Here is a 25883-nt window from a genome sequence, read left to right as displayed (position 1 = left end):
CAGTGAGAGTGGAGGCTAACCTCGAGTCCTCTCGTCAACGATGTCTTTGACCTTGGGCTTTTCCACATTCGTGCTCTTGCGGGGCTTCTTCGCCAGTGGCGGCATGTAGGCCGCGGCTTCGGGCTCCACCCACATCTCAGGGTACACTTCCTTGTACGGGTTGCGATCCTCTGAAAAGAGCCCAGTCAGCAAAATCAGACAGAATTACACAGATTAGTGTGTGAATCAGCCTGTCAGTGAGGAATGGTTTTAAAGCAGGGGCACTTCCCTCCAAGAAAGCCAGTGTGTACACAGGCTTTTAGCACGTACCTTTTCGCTACCTTTTACTTAAGAAAGGCAGACAGGAGAAGTGAACAGGCATAAAGATCCCTGAATGAAGTTGACTATGACACAGTAACTATCATATTTGTATGGTTCAATGCTTAGACAGCTAGGAAACAAAACAACAGGCTCTCATGCAATCTCTTTGTCCAGAAGGTTGACTTTATTTCCACAGGTATGTGCCTTTACTTGTTCAGGCATGTGTTTTCACTACATGCTTCCTATTATTTCAAAAGGAAAGGGTGGCTGTAGTGTTTACCCTCAGGTGGCTCCAGGCCCTTAGGGCCAGTGGGCTGGAATCCTGTCATGGCCCATTCGATCATCTGCTTGTTCTGCATGTCTACTGACTTCGAGGTGTCAGTGTTGTCACTCTCTGGGCATGTGAGGAATACTTTTCCTGCTCTACTGCTGGCTTCCTGTGAAATCACAGCAGCAACAATTTGACAAATAAAAGATTAGCAGAGTACAGCTGAGTCTTAAGTAATCATCAATATGAGAATAACAACAACAAAGACAGTATATCACTACTTGTAATTCTGTAGGTCAAGTGCACTGAGTGCAGTTTAAAGACCTACCTGTAGCACCTCGTAGATGGCTTTCTTGTACGTTGGCTGTTTGTTGTAAGTTGGCTGGTGAAAGGCATTGTGGAAGGAACTCAAAGGCAATAGTTTCTCAACACAGACCTGGAGGGCAAGTGACAGTTGCAGCACTTCAGGGTACCATCGATACGTCTAGTTTCACACAATTCTGAAATAACAGCAACCAGTCCTGCAGTGCTTGTGGGAACACATACCACAGAGAATTTGCCATCACCAAACCACTTGACCCATCTGGTTCCCTCAGCAGCTCGGCTTCGTCCAGTCATCCACCACGACACTATGCGTCCAGGCCACCACGAGAATCCCCGCAGCTTTCCCCAAACCAACTCGCCAATCCCGAAGCCTCTGCCATCCTGCGCAGAGGACACAGCTTTGAAGATACAGCCCATGCAGAAGGCATCTAAGTAGTATTGAACAGTACTGTCATTGGTTTCATCACACAAACTGTGACTTCTATAAGATAAGGGTTACTAATAGAACTATTTTTCATGATAACTATTTTTGCATTTGCAATAGTCCAGATTATATGTACATTCAGTTTTTACCTCCAGCTGATTAGCCATGCGTTTTTTTCCCCCCCATCTACCTTTGAGAAAAGTACATGCAGAATTACCTCCTGTGTTTTACAGAACGCAGTAGTGATCTGAAATTTTAGCTACATCCAGATACTCATCACTGCTTTTTTACCAGGCTGTTGGCACCTCACGTAGGGGTTTTTGGACGCTGCGGCTGCATCGCATTTAGTCTAATCACAAATCACTTAAAGAAAACCTTCCGAAACAAAAACATTCTAAATTACAAAACAGAAATTCAATCAAATTGTTGTTGGAACTTTTCAGAGCCAGCTTCTCTTCAACCATTTGGACACAACTGTTGCGAATGTGATTATTTGGCTACTAAACTGGCTCATTCTTCAGTGATTTCATTGTCGTCTGGATGCGAGAGTTTTTTGACTGAGGAGAGTGTAAAACCTTCATTTAAGACATCCCCCAGATAAAAGAACCCAATCTGAATTGGTCTAATGACAAAGAAGTTCAAATTACATTACATTACATGACTTAATTAGATTAGCAGGAACACAGTCTAATATTAAAGTCACACTGTGTCTCCCTGAGCTGGGCTCAAACACAGGTCTCCACAACTGCTATACAGACAGTTACAAAGCATGCACATGCGGAGAGCTCTGAAATGACTTCATTCTTAACTACTAGCTTGTTAAAATACTTCAAACATGATGACTGTTCTCACTCTCACAGTTCTGTGTAAGCATGTGAAGCTGTAATGGATGCTCTTATAGCAAACCTGCAACCTGCATCACCATAGACTTTCTTAGGGTGTATTTGTTGACGTAATATCACAAGTTTGATACCTTCCATCAGCCATTCTTAGCGGCGAGTCTAAGAAAGAGTAATAAGCCTCATTCTCTCTAGGTGTGAGATAACTTTTCTGTTAGTTGACATAACAAAACCAGCCGTTAGTGTATCTGCTCCAAGCATGTTCTACATTTGTTCAATGATGTTATGCAGGGCAGGGCAAGAAACAGCTTGAAAAGATGGGATGGCTGGTTCGGATGTGTCTCAGAAGATGCACATGCTAGCCTTCCAGCTTGGAAGGCACTATGTGATAGGGGAAGCCAAACAAGCGAGTGGGAATTATCGGTAGCTAACATTATAAAAAAAGTGCTAGCCATTGTGATCTAAGCTATTAGCTTTTCACTATTTTTATTTTCTCCTTTTTGCTCAATAGTGAAGAATAGCCAGGTAAGTCTGTACCTGCTGCACATCCAGTCTGAGGCATGCAATTTTAATCGCAAATGATTGCTTCTCATCTGAACATCATAATAATATCCAGCATCTTCACTCAACAAATATCACGCAGCCTTAACCACCACTTTACTCTGCTGCCATTAGATTTTATATGGTTATTTTACATTAGTTTCTATTTAACAAGACAGAAAGCCATATGTCAAGATACAGGTCACCACTGTAATCAATCAAATTAAGCACGGACAGACTCAGATAAAAGCCATATTACATTCCATTCCGAAATTAGACACTGCAACCCGCAGCTATGCTTCACTTTCTAATTCCTTCTACACTGCCCTGACATACAGCGACAGGACTGCTTTTATTGAGTGTCTGTGACCGGAGGTGGGAACATGCCCACTTTTTTTAAACATCTGGGCCCATACTGATCTAAGATCTGTTCATGTAATGCTCTCTAGTGCCACGTTAAAGGCATAAACTGATCCCCGGTTAGCACTCCTAAGCTAAGAGGTTTGATTCATACCCATTCTGCTGTTTTAAGACAGTAATTATAATTGATTTGTAGAAAATTACAACCTTTTCTGAGTAGCTACCACATTAGTGCATGAAGACATCTAGTAAACCCCTTTTTAGTGACCTGGTTCCATATAGAACAACAAAACGGAGAACAAAAATCTCTTCTCGATCTCGATAGTTAACCCCTTAACGCAGCAAGGCTTATTACACACTAGGGCATGTATTCTGTACAAACTGATGTGGCTATTTTTTGGTAACAGAAGTTTGTAATAACACTTTTTATTTTGTAAGTAGGCTCATTAATGAACAGTCTGAAACATACACCATGACAAAACTTCATAGAAGTGGACTGGGTTGTTTCAGTCATGACTAAGTTTGTTCTTAAGTTTGTATGTTACGCCTTTGCTAATTAACACTACTAGTTACTATCAGTAACACTGGTGAGAATGCATATCACAGCCAGATGAGCAAACCATGCCTTGTGACCACAGCATTGTGTAATGCCAGTAGTCATTCAGCTAAAGCTGCAAAGACTTTCTATAGGGTTCACATGAGGTGGCTGTGAAAACCACTCTAGGAACCTCCAGAATGTCTTCTGAAACCAAGCCTTGTTGGATTCTGAGGTACGCTTCGGATAACTGTTATGCTGGAAGATCCAAGCATAACACCCAAGCTTCAGCTTCCTCACAGAAAGCATGACGTTTGTTCCTAGGATTTCCTGATACTCAATTAAATCCATCTCATCCTGAACGTGCTGCAGGATTCCAGTGCCAGAGGAAGCGAAGCAGCCCCAGAGCATCACAGAGCAACCACCATGCTTCACTGTAGGCAAGGTGTTCACAGAACAGAATCCCAAAACGTCTGTTGAGCATTGGAACAAAACTGAAAATTTGCAGTCATGTTCATCAAGAAATCCTAGGAGAAAGTATCTTTAAGGAAGATCTTGGGCATAACTGGACCTTCCAACAAGACAATGATCCAAAGCATACCTCATAATCCAACAAAGCTTGGTTTCAGAAGAAGTCCTGGAAGATACTGAAGTGACTGTCACAGTTGCCTGACTTGAACCCCAGAGAAAATCCTTGGGATTTGAAGAAGGTGGTTGCAGCTCTCAAACCCATTAATATTAGTGAACCGGAGCCAATTGTCCATGAGGAATGGGATAAGATTCCTCAGGAATGCTGCCAGAAGCAGGTGTCTGCCTATGCATCACTTCTGCAGCAGGTCATAACAGCAAAAGGATGCTCTGCTAACTACTTAAGACGCGTGTCATGAAAGGGTTGAATAATTCTGAGACTGCAGTAATCATTTAATAAAAGTGGTCTTTTGTGTTGAACTAGGGGCAAGCATTAGTTATGTTGAACTATTTCAACTGTTCTTCTTTGATTAGTTTATTGCAAACGGCTGAACGTTTGTACATTTTGCTAATAAACCTAATTTGCAGAAGAGCTCGAATAATTTCGATTGCGACTGCTAACCGGCCAACAGAACAGGAGGATTATCTGGTAAGACTTGCGTTGGCTGGACTAATTACAAAAGTGCTAAAAACAAAATTATGACAAATCCTAATGTTAAAGCTAGACAGCTTGTTTCTGTGTGAGCTGTTCCGATGCCTCACTCTAAACCAGCCAATCAGAGCAGAGCTTATCAAATTTTTCACAAGCCCACCATGAAATTAAAATCATAGGATTGCAAATAGGCTTGTAAATCCGCACCTGGGCATTTTTAGCCCGTAACCAAAGTCACATGCCTTGCCCTTACACATCAGAAAGTACTGAATAAATACTGAATCAATGCATTTTATGACATCCCTAATTGATCAATGTAGCCTTTTCTATGTTCAGTTCAGGTTTTTGGACTACTTATGCTCTCTGTGATTTACACACACGTACGTAAATATTTACTATCCAATAAGCTCTTAGTAAAAACTGTTTTGATTTAGTAATGTTCAAACCAGTATTTAAAGTTTTATGTTATAACTAGCCTATAAACGTAGCCATTGTTTGTTAGTCTGAACGTATAACTTAATAAGTGATATTACAATAATACCATTTGTTGTAATGATTGTTTACTTTTTCCCGTTGTTTTAATCACTGTATGTTGTATTTATGGTCTACGCATTGTTGTATGTTGTTTATGCTGATATCTCTGCCAGGTCTCTCTTGACTAAGTCATTGATAAATGCTTTAATAAAACACTCTATGTGAATGAACATGTGAATGATGCCACATCTGTCAGTACCTCATACTCGGGCTCGGTGTCAGAGGACTTGGGCAAGGTCTTGTCTCCGTTCCCTATAGGCACCGGCTCTGGGGTAGTGGCCACTGTCGGGGAGGCGGGGTCCGTAGGCTGCTGCTGAGGTGGAGGCTGTGGTTGTGGTTGAGGTTGGGTTTTGGGAAGAGCCTGAGGCTGGGCTATTTGCTGCTGTTGCTGTGTTGGTGGCGGTGGCGTCGGTGGTGGTGGCGCAGGGGTCCGCGGGCCGATGAAGGAGTCGCTGCCTTTCTGAGGCTCGGCCTCCATGTCCCCGTGCTCGTCCATGGAGTTCATCCCGGAAACCTGCTTGGCCTTTTTCTCCGCCTGCAGGACAAGAGGGGAGGGTTGGCAGGAAGAGTGAAAAGTTGAAAGAGAGAGACAGAGAGATGGTAAAGAACAGCGAGAGGGAGTGGACTCCCGCAACTTCCTGAGAGCGGCTCGCACGACTTCAGCAGCGATAACTGTTTGCTTTGTTTACAGTGTGGTAATCCCACGTGCCAAAGCAAATATTTCCAGTCCCTCCTGACAAAGAGGAAGCGACTCCCATTCAAGAGTGAGGAGGGTCGAAGGAGCCAAAAAAAAAAAAACTGTTGAAACAGTCCTCCCTGATCCTATAAAGCGAAAGGCGTTTGTGGCAACTTTGAAGCGGCGAGTCTTTCCGCTGGGGCTGAGGTGCGTGGAGAACAGTGCGCTGCAGAGTTCATTGAGTTCGCCGAACCTGACTCTAAGCCATTAGGTCAACAACAGAGGACACGGGCCAAGCCGTGACTTAAGCTGCTCACAGAAAATCCCCAACAGCTGCACACATTCTGCAACCTCTCTCACTCTCACTCTCTCTCTCTCTCTCTAGCTTGCTTGCTCACTCACTCACTCACACGTGAATCTCTTTCACAGCTGTACTCCCTCTACTGCCGGCGTCCAACTCCGTCTCGGATTTCACTCAACACACACGTGAACCTGGCCAAGACGAGTGTGTATGGAGAGGGGGAGAAAAGACTGCGATCGGCCCCTTAAAAACTTCTGCTGTTGTTGCCTCTCTTTCTCTCTCTCTCTCTCTCTCTCTCTCTCTCTCTCTCACTGACGCGCTCACTACATATCCACACTCACACAGGCCCACAAGGGGGAGTGGAGCCCGGGAAAACTGAGAGTATGTGTGTGTGTGAGAGAGAGAGACAGAAACAGAGAGAGAGAAAGAGAGAAAGGGAAGGGGCTGATGATGTGGAATAGAAACATGTGGCCTCCAATCATTGAGCTCCACTGTAGTTTATAAATATCTATAGCTTCACTGGCTGCTTCAAAGCACTAAGCCATATGTTCTATACGCTTGAGCTCAGTGAGTTACTGAGCTTACTTGTGAGTGAGTGTCCTTAATGTATTTGCGATGTATCCCTCCTCCTGCTGCCGTGGCCTGAAGTCACTTCACAGTATAGTCTTGGAGCCCAGCAGATACAAATGAATGCATTAGAAAATAATCTGCAGCGTAAGCTTTTATCTCAGCCAAATATTTGCCGGGGCTCCCTGCACTGAATGAGCCTGGCAGGCGTGGATCTTGACTGTTCCCAATGTATACAATTTACACTCAACACAATGATCCAGGCCTATCAGGAGGGAACAAAGGAGAGGGAGAAAAAAGCTGACCTCAGACAGAGTACTGTAAAACAAGATCATCGAGTTGTCTTGTGCACCTCAGAAGCACTGCGATCAAAGCTTGTCTAAATGCACTGCGATTAATTTGACTCTGCCTTGAGCCAGGCATTGAAAAAGCCCAGCCGTGACCATAATGGTTAGGAGAATGGCCAGGAAGCATGTGCTCCATTTTGAAGTAGAGCGAGGAATCTCGTCTTGCCCGCTTTCTCTCTCCAGGGGGGAGAGGAAAGGGTTATTTCTCTAGAAAATCAATAGAAAACTAACTCTCCCAAAAAACGCTGGGAGAGGGGTGCCGGGAGAGGGGTGTCGGGGAGGAGCACGGGACAGCTATAAGAAGTCAAGGTTTGTTTCTGGACTTTTTCCCAGTTGTAAATGCCCCCTTTTCGGGGGCCTCACTGCAGAGGGAGCCTGACTCTCCAAATCACGGGAGAAGAGGGAGGGGGAGGGGCGGAACGGGGAGGCTTCTGGAAGTACAGTACAGTACAGTCTTTATCAGTTACACACTCACACATACACACCACTGACAGCCTCAACAAGACCAACACGTATGTGCCGCAAGACAGAAAGCAAGCTAAAAACAGGAATCGCTTAACTGCAGGATTAGTGCGACACTCCTAGCATAATCTTCCAAGCATAACTCATAAACACCGGCAATTCAAAAAACAAAACCAAACAAAAAGTTATATATTGCATACATTTGCACAGTTATAGCTGGTAACAACAAAAGTATGATGTAATCAACCATCTATACATGGGGAAAAAAAGGGAATGCCAGTCAAAAGTGCCATTCCAAATTCAATTGATTCTTTATTTGTTTTTGTTGAAGAGCAGATATTTTGTTGTAATTATAATTTGTTAAAGTAATTGTTAATATTTGCAGTTTTATATGGATCGTAATCCTCTCACTCAACTTTTGTTGTTACTTTGATACTGGTACTTTGTTACTTGAAACAAAACAAACCAATAAAGACTGTCTATGGATCTAAACTGCGCTCTATATAAGCTTGCACTCACTCAGGAAAAAACATAGCGTATCCAACAAAAACAAAGGCCTCATACACCTTTTATACAGCAATAATGACACGTGCAGTGTGAGCATGCACACATCATAATTTCAGTTACTTGTCTTAGAAGTACACAGACAGGAGAGAGCAGTTTTTGATCATCGCCACTATTTGATATCAAAACAAAGGAAAAACACTGAACTATAGACTCAAACCTGTTGATACAGAAGGCTAATCAAATGTATTTAATATAATACACAATATAGTGCATAACCATGTAATTACACCACTGCTTTTAAATAGTATAGGAAAACACCTCCAACATATCTATACATCTAAAAGGTAACAGATCAGAGAAAGAAGTTATGGATGTGAGAAACACAAGACTGCTTTTCCAACAGATGTGTAGACCAGCTGAAATCATGACTACAGAGGTAAAAGCGGTCCTCTGTCCCTTTGCACCCACTGGCCAGTGGATGAGATGAAAGGCTCAAGAAGGTAAGAGGCGCAACCGGTTTTGATAATGGCGCCCAGCCGGCTTTCTGGATGAATAGACTATGCCGCAGGCAATGTTGTGCATACACATACACACATGGCCCCGACTGAAGGTAAGCGTAATTCAATGGTGACCAGTGTTAATGCACCTGCAGAGTATTAGAGATCGTACATAAAAACCAAAGGCTGAGGAACAGAAGGAGTAAAACCACCTTTTTCAGTGGGGTTGCACCAATATGGGACTTTTATGCCAGACTATGTGCATTGTGAAGTTCTGTGCATGTGGACTTCACACTGCACACAGTTAAACTGATCAGTGTGTAGATGCATTTTCTGCGACCTCGTTTTTATTGCTGTATAAAAGATATACGAGACTTTTGTTCTTGTTGGATACACTATGTTTTTTCCTGAGTGAGCGCATTCAGAGCGCAGCTTGGATCGGAAGGCACGTACTGTTGTTTTTCTTTTCAATCAAAGTAACAGTAAAAGGTGAGGGACTTGGTCAGGGTCCAGACCTAAGGGGTAACACAGCAAGTTCGCTTGCTGCTCATTTTCTGAAAGCAGGACCCACTTTGATAAAGCATTACAAACCTTTTTCTTTTTCTCTTCTCTGGTAAGACTGCAGGTTTAATATCAACTAGTGCTCTTTTGAACAAATCTCTTTCCGCTTCTATCTGCTTCTTTCCGAACACGGACAACTGCTCTCAGTTTGCATTTATTACTGCTATAAAAGTTACTTATACTCCGCAGTTATCCACTCAACAATTCAAGCGATGGTCTTTTGGGCCTTTGTTGGTGCAAGGATCATGAGTTAAAACAAGCCACACGTTCTCAGAATGGCAAGATTAGTGTGTAACAGGCCAAGCGTGACCACGCATGCCAGAGAGTTCCTCCGTGTTAAAAGGACAATACAATACGAGGAAGCCCCTCCTTGACAGATCCTAGAAGCGTAAAATTGATATGTGACATTCCTGCAGTCTGGTTGCATGAATGGCCATCATCGCCGTGTGACAATCGCATTTAATTTGACGTGACCTTTTTGCGAGACTGAACAAAGCCCTCTCACTTCTTAGCCTCTGGAGAGCAGGGGACGGAGGATGCATCTGGCCCCCATTGTGTAAGGTCCTTTAAAGAGCCACAGCAATTAGGAGCATTAAAGAGGTCAACCAATGCAATCGCGAGTCCACCTACAGCCTTAATAACGAGGCTCTTTCACACATGTTCTGCCTGCTCATTTCATTCCTTCAAAGAAACTGGTTTCATCTTCAAAGGCCTGTCGTTTCCCCCCGATAACTGTGGATTAATTGGCAAAAGATTAGGCTTAAAAATAGCAGAGCAGCACTAAAAGCCTGGCCACGTCTGTGCCTGTAGCCTTGACCCACAGCTCAGGCTCCGGCAGCGCACAGAGCGCATACGCCATTCGGGTTCACTCGGTTCATTCTCGCCATTTGCATATTCTTAAAAAGACAGGCACCACATTTCCGTTCCGACGCAAGCCAGGACGAAAGCCAATATTTACATGCTTATAACATTTCTTCCCAGAACCCAGAGCTCCAGATAAGCTTATCAGCTTCGCTTCACTCCACGACAACAGCACTAAAAGACACATTTCCTTCCATAAAAAAAAGCCCTACAAAACTCCTGACTGCCTTACCCAGCTCAAGCAAAAAACAGCAATTCTTATAGCTTTGGCTTTAAAACAAACACAAGACCATGCGCTGTCAAGCAATAGTGCTGAAAACACCAAGCAACAATTTCAAAACAGTATTTATGGAAAAGGAGCAGCAGAGACATTAAAACAGGAAAGACTTTGAGCACACAGCGATCCCCTGCGATAACATACAGTCAAGCAAAACTACTTTTTTTCCCCCTCTCCTGTGGGCTCCGGCGAACGCCTGCGCTCCCTCCTCTCTGGAGCTTGAAAGAGACGGGTTTCCTTTAAGCCGCCCGCAGCAGATGATCCGTAACAAGTCTTCTGGAAATACCTGAAGTCAGCATAATTCCTTCGTCCAGCAAAGCCTACTCAGACATGCACACCGTTCCCCCCCTGCATTATCAACAACAAACAACACAGCCGACCTTACCCACACACGCCTGCGCTCGGCACTTTAAATCCAACGTGTGACTCTCCGTTTTTTTTTTTTCCTTGCCCCCACTCTCGGGTTAGAGGACTCCGCTCCAAAAAAAAAAAAAAAAGGGGAAAAAAAGAGAAAGGAAAAAAAATAGAAAGCATGAACATTTCTTTGTCTGGGAATTCAGGGTCAGGTGGTTTGTCGACAGGAATTCTGGTTGGCTAGAGAGGATTTGCTAAATGTTGGCAGGCAGCCAGGAGGGCGTCTTGCAAGCAGCGCTGGAAACTTGCTGCAAACCTCATCTTCACCCTCATATCCATAGCACTGAGTTAATTTCCATAGCTGAGAGGAGGGAGGAGAAGGAGGAGAAGGAGGAGGAGGAGGAGTGGAGAGGGAAAAGAGGGGGAGGTGGGGGGGGGAGGAAAGAGGAATCGACTGTACTGTTGGGCACTTATATATATATATATAAAGACATGATCCTCTTCTCTTGCGAAGCGAAAGCAAGGCCGGGTTTCAATCCGCCACAAGACACCCATTTTAAAGCACCCCTATCAGTGTAAGCAAGCTTAAGATCCAACTCCTCACTGGCTGCGAAACGGAAGCACCTTTTATTTGAAAATCAGAAGTGCGCAAAATCAGGGCAATATAATGGTGTTTTTAGAAAAACGCAGCGAACATCGTGTTAACAGGCGTCTTCCCCCAAAAAAACGCTTATTCAGAGGGAAGGAGGGGACATTCTCGGGAAGAATTGGAGAATTCCAGCTCCATGTGGACGCCAGTTCCACTGGAATTTTACGATGTTCCCTCACGAGACGACTGCGTATCCTGCTAATTTGGCAATGTTTCCAGACCCTCTGACACTTTTATGGCTTCTCCCCAATCCCTCTTGGACAGGGGGCAGGAGAAAGGACTGAAGGGGGGTAAAGGAGGGTAAGTCTGGAGGGGGTCTGGAGAGTGTGTGTGGGGGGGGTGAGGTAGCCGTCAAATGGTAGGCCCCATTTGGTTGCCATGGAGACAGAGCATTATGTAACACAGAGGCTCTCGCTGCACACCACATTACCAGGGGGAGAAATGTCTGCCGCCAGCAAGGAGACTGCAAAGACACTCCGTTTCACAAGTGACTGGCTGCAGCACACGGAACAAGCTCCCTGGCGCGAATTGGAAAACGGTTGCTCCTAAATATGACAAACATCACTTTAGGTCCGCATTCCCATCCATCTCCATTCCACATGTGTAGCAGATGTAGTAAAAGTCCCTGCGCTGGGTCTGCGCATACTTGATTGGCTCTCCACAGTAGTAAAGAAAGCACCAAAAAAAGGGGAAAAGACTACTGATATAAAGTCTAGCTTGTCTGGTGATCATCTCAAAATGAAAGCCTAATGACGATTAAGCATCTGTTTTCCCCTGCTTGTGTTGTCTACTTATTGATCTCCAATTACTACACTTGTCTGCCATCACTGGGGAGGAGGACAATTTAGTCATGCAGTAGCGCTTAGCATGCATAACTAATTGACATTAAGACAGATGGAAAAAGGATACAATTTAGATGTTTATTTGCACTTTACTCGCGTCCTGATCGCTGCAGTGTGGACGCACATTTTTGCTTTACAGTATGTAGGGTAATAATCCCGTCAATTAGTAAAGCAATTACAGTGCAAATGATGTACTGAGCTTGCTTGAATCAAATGTGTTTATAATTTTCACATAAACGAAACATCCATCCATCCATCTTCATCTTCTTCTTCTTGGTCAGGGTCACGGTGGGTTCGGAGCCAACCCAGAACCACTGGCCGCATGGCAGGCATACAGCCAGGGCACCAGTCCATGGCAGGGTACCACACGCAAGCATGCGTTCAGACACTCGCACCTAGGGTCAATTTATCATGGCCAATTCATCTACCATTTGTATTTTTGGGAAGTGGGAAGAAAGCCAGAGTACCCAGAGGGCACAGGGGGAACACACTACAACTCCTCACAGACAGTGACTGAGACAGGGACTGAACCCATGCACTACCCGCAGCGCCCCTGTGCCTCAACCTTTACATATTACAAATAAACCCCAGCATTATTAAAAATGAGATAAAACTGTGTTCAGGTAGTAGATTTTGGACACTCGTTTAAATCAAGCACTCTCAATGCTCGACTTACTTCAGCGTGAACAATATGTCCAAAGTTTTGTATTCACCGAGACCAAGATTTCCTCTGAAAACAGCTTCTAATCTTCTGTGAAGTCTTTACAATAGATGTTGGAATATTACAGCAAGTATCCGATTGCAGGTACTTATGAGATTCAGATCTCATAAGAGCATTAGTGAGAACGGGTACAGATATCTGCCACTCCACCTCATCCCATAGATACTGGATGGATTCAGAGAATGCAGTTCCACTGCTCCACGGCCAACACTGGGAGAGCTTTAAACCCCACGACCCCTCTAACCTTAGCTTAATGTGCAGCTGCTCCAAAGCATTTTACACCATTGGCAGTGTTTTATAGGTAGATTATACAACCTGTGTGTGTGTGCAATCGGACTGTTTAACACTAGTGCTTTAACACTAGAAAGGCCGGGATTCTATTCATATTAAAACAGATATGGCACCCATTACTTTCATGCAATTCCGTTTCTAATTTTAGATTTTTTTTTTTCCGCCAAATTTTCTTCGGTGCCTCCATCAATATCAGCTGTCAGAGTCTGGCACCCCTCCACAATCCAATCGACCACTGAATTGCTGATTTTGTTATGTATATGCTCAAGATGATGGCTATAATTTCAGTATATATAACAGTTTTTAATTGCTATGAAATTTCAACAATGCACTAAAATATGCACTACTACAGTAGAAGTCAGAGAATGGTGGACATGGGTGGGGGGGGTTCCATCAAACCTATTATACCTCACAAATTGAAAACAATCAAAATGACCATTAAAAGCAACATTATGTAGGATTTTAAACCTTTGAAATCTTACATAACGCTGCTTTAAAGTAGCCAAATGTATTACATACAATTGATGTCTGAATACTGTTGGACATACAGTGTACAATGGGTAACAACCACTCCACAAGTCTAATATGAAGCAAAGACAGAGCTGAGGACTGAGGAAAGCGATGAGCTAACAGGAAAGCAAAATCAAAACTGCTCATGAAATAAATGGTACCTTCATGAGATGTCAGATGACTCATCAAATACACTTGGCTTTCACATGTTTTTTTTGTTTTCACTAACTCTCACTGGGAATGGATCAAAGCTAACACATCTGGATGAGAATGCTGACATGAGATCAGTTTTCAGTTTTCACAAGACCTAACAAACTAGCAATGTGGACAGAGTGGATCTGATCTTGGATCAGCACTCTTGCACTAAGGGCTTTCTATACATTTGCACCCCTTTCCTGACCTGTAGCTTGACCTGTGTCGCTACACTCCCTGTCTCCCATTTCTGCTGTGGGACAGTGGCGAGCAGCGGTACTCACCTCCATCTTCCACTTGGCCAGCAACTCCTCCCTGGTCCTCTTGCTAATGTAATAAGGGTCACCGGCCTGGAAGGTTACTCTGGGCATGGGTCTCTGCCGCAGGCTGACTTCCCAGCCCACACCCCGACGGAGCCTGCCTCGAGCTCCCTGTTTAAAGCGACAAATAAAAAGAAAAAGTAAAAAAAAAAAAAAAATTATCCGCTTGTTTAGTTCACTCAGCTTATCTCACCGCGCTATCGTTAAAAGAGGGAAGGAAGCAGGCAGTTTCTCAGAGAGCGATACGGGCAGAGTTTGTTTGTTGGAGGGATGGGGGTGGGGAGGCTACTAAGAAAAAGCGAGGCTGACTCACACACCCCGGAGCTATGCAGAACGGGAGTGTGTGTGAGCGCACACTCAGATTGTGGGGTACACTCTAATCAAAGAGTGGCCCTGGCTCCCTCGGTCCCTTTAGAGACGGCCACCGACCAGAGGACCAAGTGTATTTGATACTTCAAATCTAGTCGCCATTAGGGTACCATTTCTTTCACGACTATGCGGTCTGAGGAGTGAGGCTTTCTAACTGCATTTTCTTACGTTGTAACTGGAGACTTCATTACAGGCGGTTGAACTCTCGACAAAGAAGGAATGTACTGGAACATATATACAGACACACGCACATACTTACACACACAGAGGACGAACAGAAAACACTGAGAAAGTTCCATACCTCATTCTTCGAGGAGTCTCCGCTCTCGTCCTCTTTGTGCTCAACGTCTGGAGAGATACACAACCACATGAGAAGAAAGAATTACCTCAAAAAGCTCTCTACAGGCCAGGGTTTGACATTAGATCAATAGCTATTAAGAAACTCAATAGTGTAGTCTCCTACTGGCTGTTCTATACACTTACAGGCAAGGAAAAAATACTTAAACTAAACACGCACATTAAGACAGCAGGAGGCAGGTCCACTCAAATGTCTTAAAGAAATTACTTAAAACTTTACTCAAACCTAAAGTTAGGATAAACTTAATTCTAGAAGTCTTAATTCTATTAACATTTTTTTTAAATTATAAAAATGCTGTTTATAAATAATTTCAGAAGGTTACGATATCTTCAACTGTGTCTTAGTCTAAAGTTCAGAAGGTCAGTCATTCAGTTTAAACAGTTTAATTACTAGAATTAATTTCTAGATGAACAGGATTAAAGGTGGAGATTACTGTGTCTCCAAAAGGAAAATAATGGCTTTTCCGATGTCTCGCCAGCCATCACATTTTCCAAAGAGGATTTGTTTCTTGTTCCCTATTTACCGTCACTGCTAGCTCTTGTTTTCTGATTTTTTTTACGCTTAGTTTGATTCTGTTATTCCTCCATTTAGCTCTCTATCCACTGCATGGATTTAACTGAATAATGAGAAATCCACAAAGCATGCACCACGCTGCAGCACTGTGGGCTGAGACAAAGAATGGGTAAGTCTGAGAAACTTGGGCTGCAGTTCTAAGCGGCTTCAGCTGATTGGAATTGAAGCCAGACCCCCTCCTCGATGAACAGAGACAGAGCATGAGTTTTGGAAGAGAAGGAGGAGTAGGGGTGGTGGCGGGGTGCAGATGTTTCGTCACAAGAAGTTGAGAAGAGGTTTGATAGAGCATGTACGAACAGAGAGGACAAGATTGGGCTTGGTTCTTCTCCCAAACTTTAGTCGTTTCATAGCTCCATTTATAAAGGTCTCGTAGAGCTCAGAGTGGTCCAGCGGACTAAGGAGCTGCCACTTTGACTCAAGGTTTTTGCTGGCCATCAGCAGCCGGAGCATGAAGAGCACAATTGGCCTTAAACGCTATAGGTGGGTAGATGGCTTTCTGTCTCCCTACATCACCTCAGTGATGGTGGCACGGTTTCATTCATCAGACCTGGGTACCAGACACTTTCCCCCGATTGTTTGTTGGTGCTGCGTCAGCGACAGGAAGCGGATGCTGGTTGCACATGTGTTCGAGCAGTACTTTCGATACATGTGATAGGGGGAGAATTGGGTAGAAAAAAATTGGGCTAACAAATAAAGTAATAATTAATAAAATAAAGAAATAGTTATGTGCTGTTTACAATAATCTGCAAATTGCAGCAGTAAAAGGCTACATTACCAACATCAATATACTGTCTTAAGAAACTAATTAAAATATTCTATATAATAGTATGTTATAAAAATTATTATATATATATATATATATTAATACAATAATATTTGCATATTTTAGCACATTTATGCAATGCCACAGGATCACTTCACTGGCTGACAAATAACAATTCTAAATGATAAAAGACCACCAGGCCACTAACTGACTGACTAAGATACATTTAGCTTAATATATCTTAGTCAAGCAGAACATACAGCCTTGGCCAGAGCTGTAATACAGCAGCATGTCCTAAAACTCCAGAGTAGTGCTAGTGTAAGTGTTTATTTTCCCACAATGCTCTGAAAAAGTTTCATCATAGGGAGGTAACTGACATTCCGTTTAGAAAATGAACAGTGACTGTGTATTAAAATCAGTTTGATCATCGCAGTAAAAAACTCTCTCTGAAATGAAGATTTTGATTGGTTGTCCCCATGGGTTTGATTTTCTCCCTGTCTGTGTCTATAGGTCAGTGTCTGTGCTGTTTAATGAGTGAATATATTTTAAAAAGTGGCTAAAATTATTTGGCGGACCAGATTAGAACCTTCACCAGGCTGGTCCTGGCCCATGGGCCATATATCTGACAGCCCTGCACTACAGGATAAAAAGACAAGTGGAAACCAGTGCAGTTAATTACCAAAGAGAAACAAAGCACAGCACATTTCTATCAGCTGTTAGATTAGTTTTAGTTTTGTAATCTGTGTTAATGTGACTTTTTAGCTGTACAGAAACTAAATTCTTACTTAAAAAAAAAGGATCACAAGGGCGCTGCATGATCCCTTAACATTAAGTAGGGCAGCGCATGTGGTGTATGTGTAAGCTATATTTCACGCAGCAGCTACTCTATTTCATATTCTGCTGACTATTAGTGGAATCCTTGCCCAGTAGCCTTTGAGGTGATCTGGCATTTTAATGCTCCATTGAGAATACACGGAAAAGTCATTTTGAAGCTAATATAGACTTCTGAGCGCACCGTCAGTGCCATCATTAGCAAGTAATGACAGAGCAGTAGCTTAAAAATGCAGTTACAATAATATCCCCTTAGTGAATAAAATGCAGCACTATATTTTAGTGCCTGTTATCTCACTGTAATGCTCTTTTCGTCCTGTTCTAGCCATACAGTATGTACCTTTTCCCTGCTGGTCTACATCTTCCAGGTATTTCTGGCCAGATGTGGGCTTTAGGAGGAGTCAGTAACAGGGCAGAGTTTTCCTGAACGTGACACATATCTTCCCCAACTTCATCGAAATCAACACAGATCAAAATTATACACAGTACCAGTCAAAAGTGAGGACACTCCTGGCTGAATGTGGGCTGATCATCATAAAAAAAAAAAAACATCTGATCTAAAAGCCAGGGTTACCATATTTTATTTATTTATTTATTTTTTAAGGAGGACACTGTGGACAGACTTATATCCACCCTAGTTAGGATGTTGTGGCTGGTGGCTAAGTGTTTATGTATTAGTGTACATTAGCATTAGTTGTACATTGTACATTAGTGAAGTAGATTGGCGCAAGGTTTGAGGAGTAGTTCCACCCTCACATGTAGACATTGCCATGTCATGATACCTCCAGTGTCTCCAGTGTTGTCCTATTTTTATGATGTTTATATTGATGATGATCAGCAAACATTTTACCAGGTGTGTCCACACTTCTGACTGGTACTGTATACAACACACCTAATATTTGGTTAAATGTTCCTTAGATGGAGTGTCTTTTTTGTTGGACAACAGTTTCTCAAATACGCCAAAGTCAAATTTGAGTGAAAGTAGACCTTTTCCAGGGTTTCTTTGCAAAGAAACTCAAAAAATAACATTTTGTGCATCTAATTCTATGTTTTTCTATCAAAGATGCACATGTAATTCATTCTGCCCCAGAAAAATCACTGAAAACTCCATGTTTCCATGACCGTCAAGTCCATGATGAGTGTACGTAAAAGTCAGGCCGCAACTAAAGACGCAATCTACATTTTATAAATATTTATGTATCCCATCAGTATCGGCACGAGACAATACAGACAAGAAAAAGATTGGATATCTGTCCCAGCCCACAATTTTAATTACCATACTGGAGCATCCCTACCACTAATACGTGTTTTTTGCAAACACAAACGTGAACCAACAGAGCAGAAAGATTGGAGCTGGAGTTGGAATTGAGCAGTAATGCTTGGTAGCACGAGCGTCAGCCTTTGACAGGGAATCGTCCCTGTGAAGAGAAGGTTGCGGTTGGAGGTTGAAGGGAGCGGGGAGGTTGAAGAGTGTCAGCCAGAGTGGTGATGAGTATGGAGGGAGGCCAGGTTTACTTTGGCTACGCTCACACCCCTGACCCTACAGCTCGTCCTGCTGAGCCTCCACAGCTGCCTGCTATTAGCCCGGCCCCACCCCGCCCCCCACTGCCCCGCTGCACGCTAACCTTAACGACGAGCATACTGGACCGCTTGTGCCGACGACATCCGCAGCTAGCCCACTCATTAATCTTAACGACCCGACTTTTAGAATTCGACCAAAGTTGTTTGCGACCTACTGTTTGGGAAAAATTTAAGCCCTTGAGGTTGTTTGCACTATGTTGTTTGGATAAGTGCTGTGCTAGCTAAGCTGGTCTTCATATCAGATATGTTAATCTACAGTGACTAACTGTGTGATTTCAGCATACGGAAATGTATACAGCACTGCAGAGATGATGTTTGCACAAGTTCCCCACAAAATGCACATGAAGTGAATCGGAGTCAAAATGCCCACACAAGTTCTTGTGTTATGAATAAAACATCGTAATCTTATAATATTCATGAATTACACTCATCCTACTTCAAGCAGATCTTCAGGGGGGAAATGAACAACATGGAACATTTCAGCACAAGTGATTTAGGTTAAAAAAGAAGCTTTAAAAGTGATTCAGCTTCTCCTTCCAAGGATTAAACATCCTTTGCAATGCAGATAAACATGTGTGTGGCCAGCTCAAATGTGTTGCATCATGTCTAATTTTGGTGCCTTTGAGCGTTTGCAAAATTCAACAGTTTCTTAACCTGTTAAGAGCCGTGACTCTTCTACTCCCCTGGCATGGATTTGCATTCCTAAACACTCCACATATAAAAGGACGGAGTTCATTCCTGAACAGCTCTGTTTTGGCTGGTTTAAGAAGGGCAGGCAGGGGTTAGCCAGAGGCTACGATTTCTAGTGACCTGAAACACTAGCAGAGCTATTACCATGATTCATGATTCATGAGCAATAAGATTAAGTTCTAAGCAGGACATGAGAAGCCAAAAGGAGGGTGGACACTTATTCACTGAGCCTCAGGCCTCAAGCTGTATTGTTATCCTGACATAACAGCTATTTATGTTGCACTATATGTCCAAATATTTGTGGACACCCTTTCTAATGAACGCATTCAGCTAAAGAAGTATTTCCAATAGATCCTATTGGCACCATGCCTAATGCCAGGCGTGGGCTGGAAGGGTATAAACCATCCCCAGCATTGAGCTGTTGCATGCTCCATCCCATACCTTTGGCATGAGTTGGGGAGTTGGGCTTGAGGTGGGGTGGGGTGGTGATCTTCCAACATCCTGACCTCGCTAACGCTCAAATCCCCACAGCAGTGCTCCAAAATCTAGTAGAAAGCCATCCCTGTACAGTAGAGACAGTTACTTCGACAAAAGCAGAATATACTATTGTTTAATACCTTTGAAATTTCGAAAGAAACAATGAATGAGCAGGTGTCCCAATACTTTTGTCCATATAGTGATTGTGTGAGTAAAGATACTCATTATATTACAAATGTGGGAAGCTTTTCTTCTTTTCTTGTCCAATTTTTTATATTGTAAAGCCCTAAGCTATATATTAGTGTGGTTTTTTGATCAAAAGAAGCATCTTAAATGATGCATAAGTCTCTCTCCAACATCTTAGCAATTAACTGACTGGGCTTCCAGCACATGCTGTGAATGTCTGGGGTGGGGGGTGGGAAGTATTTAAAAAAACTCTACTAGTTATGTAATCATATGAAACAATAGTTACAACAGATAGTTCTGATCTCTGTCAGCAGTTTACAAAGTGGGCTTTTCTGTGCATGGTATATACAGTTCTGTAGTGCCTCAGGCACTTCTGGGTTCTACTCTGCAGCCCAAACATCAGTTAAGAGTCTTAAATGAACCTAGAATGAAGAGCGACGAAGACGTACAGTGTTGGCTGTTAAGAAAGAAATGTTTGTAGAAAGAAGAGCTTTGGGTTTTTGTTTGGTTCACATCAGAGATGGGCCTTGATATCTTTTGAGTTTCCTGGTGGTCAGCGCCTGGAGAGAGGGTATATATGGCTTTATCACCCATACATGTATTCATTTATTTATTTATTTATTTTAACCAATTAATTAAGTTACTCACCTTTGAAAGGTAGATTATTACCCGTGCCCATATTCAACCAACAGAGTGCTATAAAGTGATACAGTGAGAGGTGAGTGAGGTCAGGATGCTGAATGATCACCTCCCCACCTCATCCCCAACTCCCCAAATCATCCCAAAAGATGGAGAGACAGCAGCATCATTCCAGAGAACACAGTTCCACTGCTCCACAGCTCAGTACTTTTGGGGTTTTTTACCCTTCTAGCCCACGTCTGGCATTAGGCAAGGTGGCAATCATGTTTATATGTTGTGTAAGTAGCTGTGTCTGTGTGTGTGTGTGCATTTGCACATCCATGTCAGCAATGGGTGCAGCTTAAATCAGCTGAATGCATTCATTTTAAGGGGTGCCCACAAACCATTGAGCATAGACTGTATCTGGACAGTTGTAAAAAACATTGTATTACTCGTAGTTCGTTTTCTACGAAAATCTTTGTCCCGATTGGGCGTCAGTGACCCTGGAGAGCAACACATTACTGCTAGACGGCTTTGCTTGAGGCCTGATTTGGAAAAAAAGGGAGCCAAAAGCGGGGAGAAATGAAGGGAAAGCCCAGGAAGAAGTTGAGTATCGAGATTTAAAGACAACACCAACAACAGCATGCTTATTCTTTCACTAAAAACAAGTCTCTGGATGCCTGGCGTCTGCTAAATTCCTTAAATGTAAATGTATCGTGATTTGAACCAGCCAACCAGCACATAGCTGAAACTCTCACAAGGAGGAGTCTGGAAGCATAGAAAGAAATGGCAAGGAATACTTATCCGGTGCTGTTCGTTTCAGTAAGTAAAGGATGTATGTGCCACAGGGCAATGCTTACAAGATTAGCTCTTTTGTTAGACGCTAAACAGCCACATGGAGTAGTTTATGCTGACAAATGCCAGCCTAGTAACAGTGCTCCCCTTCATCATATACAGGACGGGCAGAGGAGAGCTGTTTGAAGTTTGTCCGAGCCTATCAGAGTCTCATCATCTGGCCACATTAGAGCACTTGAGTGTTGAGGGGCCAGGGGCAAAATCTGAGAGCTTGTTTTGTTCAAAAGAGGTAGTAGGTCTGCCCATGAAGTGCTATACACACCCAGCCAAACAATAAGCCTACACCCACCGAGCACTCTCTAGATCTGTACCATGTGTAAACCCCCTCCCTCACTCTCCCTCTCTCTCTATCTCTCTGTCAATGGGAATAAGTGACTACCTAATCATTCGGCAAGGCGGAGGAGGGGCTTGTTCCACTCAAACTGCCAAGGTCAGCGGGTCCATGAGCGTGGTTGGCACCCCATGCCCATAGAGACTCCAATGTGCCAGGCCTGTGCGCGTGCCAACCTGCGTGTTCTTAGTGCCCAGTTCCTCTCCACTGAGCTGAGATCCTTCCTGTGCCCTCCAGATGGAGGGCTTGAAAACCGCACTGGGCACCGCTGATCAAGCCCACAACTGTCTTTCAGAGCGGTCACCTGTGTTCCAATCTTTTGAGTTTTTTGGGGGGTATTTACACAGCTGAATCTGGAGGCAAAGGAAGAATAATATGGGATTAAACTTCCTTTAGTAGCTGAAGCAGGCTATCTCCTTGAGATTGGCAAGCGGGCTAGTGCAGCAAGGGCGAGCCTGGGAAAGTGCTTGGCTGCATGGCAGCCATGCTGTGGAGCTCTGTTACCGGGAACGAGTAATAACAGATAGAGGGACATTGTGATCTGCTCCTACAGGCTTAACAGGACCCCTGAGCTGCCTTCCATATGCCTGAGCTGGAGTATTCCATAGGAACGTTACACAATGGACACTTTCAACAGACCTAATTCAGCGTGTGTAATAAAAGGATTGCTGTGTTTATTCTGTAAGTACAGGGCAACAGGCAACAGACTCTTTTAGAAACTGAATGTAAGGCAGTAAGCATAGGGAGAGTTATCGTGACATTGTGAGGGTGATTGATGATGTGCAGTTTCCTACCAGCTGCATAATACACTATAGTAGACATAGAGTCCTAAAATGAATATCTGCACAAACAGGCCTTGGGTTCTGCACTCCAAGCAGAAAGGGATCTATACAGTACTGAAAGAGAGGGTTTCTCTGGCTGCAAACATTTCTGAACCATCAACAAAAAAAAACTTTCCACCATTCTGAATCTGACCTTTTCTATATAAAACAATTATTTTTACTAAAAAAGCCCTGAAAACCCTTTTGTGTGGCAGTTAAAACACCACTGTACTCTACAGTGCATGGTAAAGGTGGGCAATTTGGCTGCAGTGTGTAACTACGTTTTTACTGGTTGTAGTGCCTTGCTTTTGTTTAAGCCATTTCTCCTTCAGACCTTTGTCTGTTTTCTGCCATTTTTGCCCATGCCAGAAAGACTATGCGTAGAATTACTTCCACCATGTCTCTACTCTTGAATTATGGCTGATTAGAAATGAAAGCATCGCTGCAATGCTCTGTTTTATCTGTTAAGCCCTTATAGTCAGTTCAGTCTGAGGCAAAGCCGCCAGGTAGTTATTTCTAGTCACACAAGACCAGGCTTCTTTCTTTATGAATGAGGAGAGGCCAAAATACTGGAAACTGAAGGTCTGATTACTGTTTCAAAAATATATTTTAAATTACTGATAAAATCTTCGGTTTGAAACCAGCACTGAAGAGCGAGAGATTGCTAATACACACACATTATAGAAAACTGAATCATAGGTATGCCAGCAGTACGTATGCAAACAACGAACAAAAGCTTTCAGTTTAGAGTGTGTACCACTATGCACACACACACACACACACACATATATATCACACACAAAGTGATTTCACTTCATTTTACACAGGTTGTAATGCTGTATTATTTATAGGAACACTCAGATTTGTTGGCGATCGGAGTAAAGTCCGTTAATGGCGCCTTGAGGACACCAGATGGCACTCTGAACACAGTGGTTAAAATAAAGAATCGGAACTGAATTGGGATTAAAAAAGCCAATATCCGATCCACTAAAATTTGCCTGGACCAGCCCCGATCCACTGGATCAGATCAGGTCATGCCTACTTAAAACTGCAGTAGTGAGGAGCAGTGATACACTGTATCAACTAGCACTGTTTTAATTTGGCTAACAGAACAGCAAACAACATTAAGCGGATGAGTAGTATTCTGATGTAGTTTAGCTAGACTGCACAGCTAAATTATACTACACTATTATTACAGTTGCTTTTTCTGCCATCGTCCTCAAAACTACACCAAAACAGTGCTTTCCATCACTGAAGAACCCCTGGAAAATGTTCTCCACGGTGGAGATTTTTAAGACTCAGTTCCTTATGGTTTTTAGTGACCGGCAAAACAAAATGTTTTGGAAGTGTGGTGCGTGGTCAGAGCTGTCCAGATGATGTGATGTTTTCAGCGTAAACATGATAGCCCTGATGCTTTGCGTTTAAAAGAGGTTTGTGCAAATGGAGATAATATGCTGGTACTTTTAAATAAAACATTGTTTACAATGTTAAATATTCAATATTGACTAACAGCTAATAGCTGCAACTTTTCCTTTGCAGGTTAATCAATGACCTAAAATCAATAACAGCTTGATTAATCGATTAGGAAATTGCAGCCCTAATAGAGTTAAAAGCTGGTGCAGAATCAATGAAGAAATATGTGTCAGATATGTGGAGGATAGGGTGTTTATGTTTGTGTGTGTGTGTGGTATATGTGTGCACCGGGTGAATGAGTACAAACTTTAGTTTTTGGGTGCCTGATATAGGATCAGTGTGTAAGTGGCCTGGGCACAGTGCCATCCACCTGGCACAGGCCCTGCTGAGAGAGCGGCTACAACACAGTCCTGCTGTCTCTCCATGCGCTGCACCCAATCGGGGCAGGTTGCCAGGAGACAACTCAGTCTACCCAGGCTTTATTTACTGCTCTCATCAAGGTCATAGCCTGCCCCAGAGAGAGGGAGAGAGAGGGGGGAGTGAGAGAGGCAGAGAGAGAGAAGCCGAGGCAATTTGATAGATCTACTCATCAGCACATCCGACAGAAAGGTGTCTCCGTAGCACATGCTCTCTTACCTTCGCCCGTGTCTATTTGAGTGAGTTTTCTATTTTTGACCCAATATTAAACACTTATTGCTAATTATTACTATTATTATCCCCTTAAATTCCAATATTATTCCTCTGCTAACCTCTTAGACCTTCATTTCCCACTCTCGAAGGAACATATCCATCTATTAGTTTAAGAGTACAAAATTCAGCATACAGTGTTTTAATATCTGAATAATAAGCCTGCAGTTTAAAGGGTTAATCCCTCCAACTGTAAGATGAATGAACTTCTCCCGGACAACTCAGCCCGCCAAATTTCCGGCTCTGTCACCTCCACGGCCAAAACACAAACTCCATCATGATGGTGACATATCCGAGGCTCTCATCCCACAAGTGCTCACGGACTTGAAAGCGGCCACGAAATATGACGCCAAAGGAGGCTAAGCATAACTCACATTTAGTCGGACGCTCCAGTTTCCGTCTCCCGCGTTTCTTGCGAGGCAGAGTTGGCAGAGTCTCCTCTTTGTCCTTCTCGGAGTCGCGCTCTTCCCGGGCAACAGCAAATCCGTTCTCCACGGAGGGGCTCATGCTCGGGTCAGTGGGGCACTGAGCCCTGCAGCCGGCTGGGCGAGGGAGACCGTTTTCTGGGGCATTCTTGTCTTGAGAAGGGTAAGAGCCTTCCGAGGATCTGCCCTCATGCCTCTCTCCCACATCTCCATTCTGAACCTGAACCTGCGAACTGGACTGGAGCTCCACCCCTCTGAGATTCTTGGCCACGCCCACCAGATCTTTCAGTGATCCACAGCTTTCCACCTGCAACGAGAAATTACATCATCAACATGCGAGCCGTAAACATGCCAGACAATAGTATCCTGGACTGACTGCAAGAAAGCTGGAATACAATCACTTTGTGTGCTCAGGTAAACAGTATAGCAAGGGTTTGATTGTACAGCAAAAAATATATATATTTAAATAATGGTTTCATTTTCTCATAATGCAATTCAATTATATTTTTTTAAGGATGACAGTTAATCTGATCAGTTAATCTGATATAATCTAATGTCATTGAATAATCTTTTTTCATATGTACTAATAAAAAACGTGTCAACAAGGTGTAAAAATATGACAATTTTGTTCAATAGTAAGGATATGTATATAATGTATATAAATCCATTTTAAAGTAGAAAAATGCTCCAAGCATCCCGAGCTGCTGCCTGCTCAGAACTGTGTGA

The 25883-nt window shown here is 43.2% G+C and overlaps 1 protein-coding gene across 7 annotated transcripts in view; it reads right to left on the bottom strand.

Moving 5' to 3' along the window:
* Positions 1 to 25883, bottom strand: part of dnmt3ab (DNA (cytosine-5-)-methyltransferase 3 alpha b) — a 64877-nt gene that overhangs the window by 19479 nt on the left and 19515 nt on the right. For 3 of the 7 annotated variants that reach the window (XM_072689611.1, XM_072689613.1, XM_072689612.1), the window contains exons 4-11: positions 25107 to 25464; positions 14850 to 14896; positions 14144 to 14290; positions 5444 to 5779; positions 1115 to 1273; positions 897 to 1004; positions 581 to 737; positions 21 to 170 (exon numbers count right to left, since the gene is read on the bottom strand). In XM_072689611.1, coding sequence (XP_072545712.1) covers positions 21 to 170; positions 581 to 737; positions 897 to 1004; positions 1115 to 1273; positions 5444 to 5779; positions 14144 to 14290; positions 14850 to 14896; positions 25107 to 25464 — 1462 coding nt within the window. Of the gene's footprint in view, positions 1 to 20; positions 171 to 580; positions 738 to 896; positions 1005 to 1114; positions 1274 to 5443; positions 5780 to 10444; positions 10640 to 10685; positions 10755 to 14143; positions 14291 to 14849; positions 14897 to 25106; positions 25465 to 25883 lie in introns of those variants that run through there. The other 4 variants (XM_072689614.1, XM_072689617.1, XM_072689615.1 and 1 more) reach the window with 4 other exon arrangements.

Source organism: Salminus brasiliensis, chromosome 10 (genome assembly GCF_030463535.1).
Source record: "Salminus brasiliensis chromosome 10, fSalBra1.hap2, whole genome shotgun sequence".
Classification (NCBI taxonomy): Eukaryota; Metazoa; Chordata; class Actinopteri; order Characiformes; family Bryconidae; genus Salminus; species Salminus brasiliensis.
Note: the sequence above shows the minus strand (reverse complement) of the source record. Positions and strands in the feature narration are given on the sequence as shown.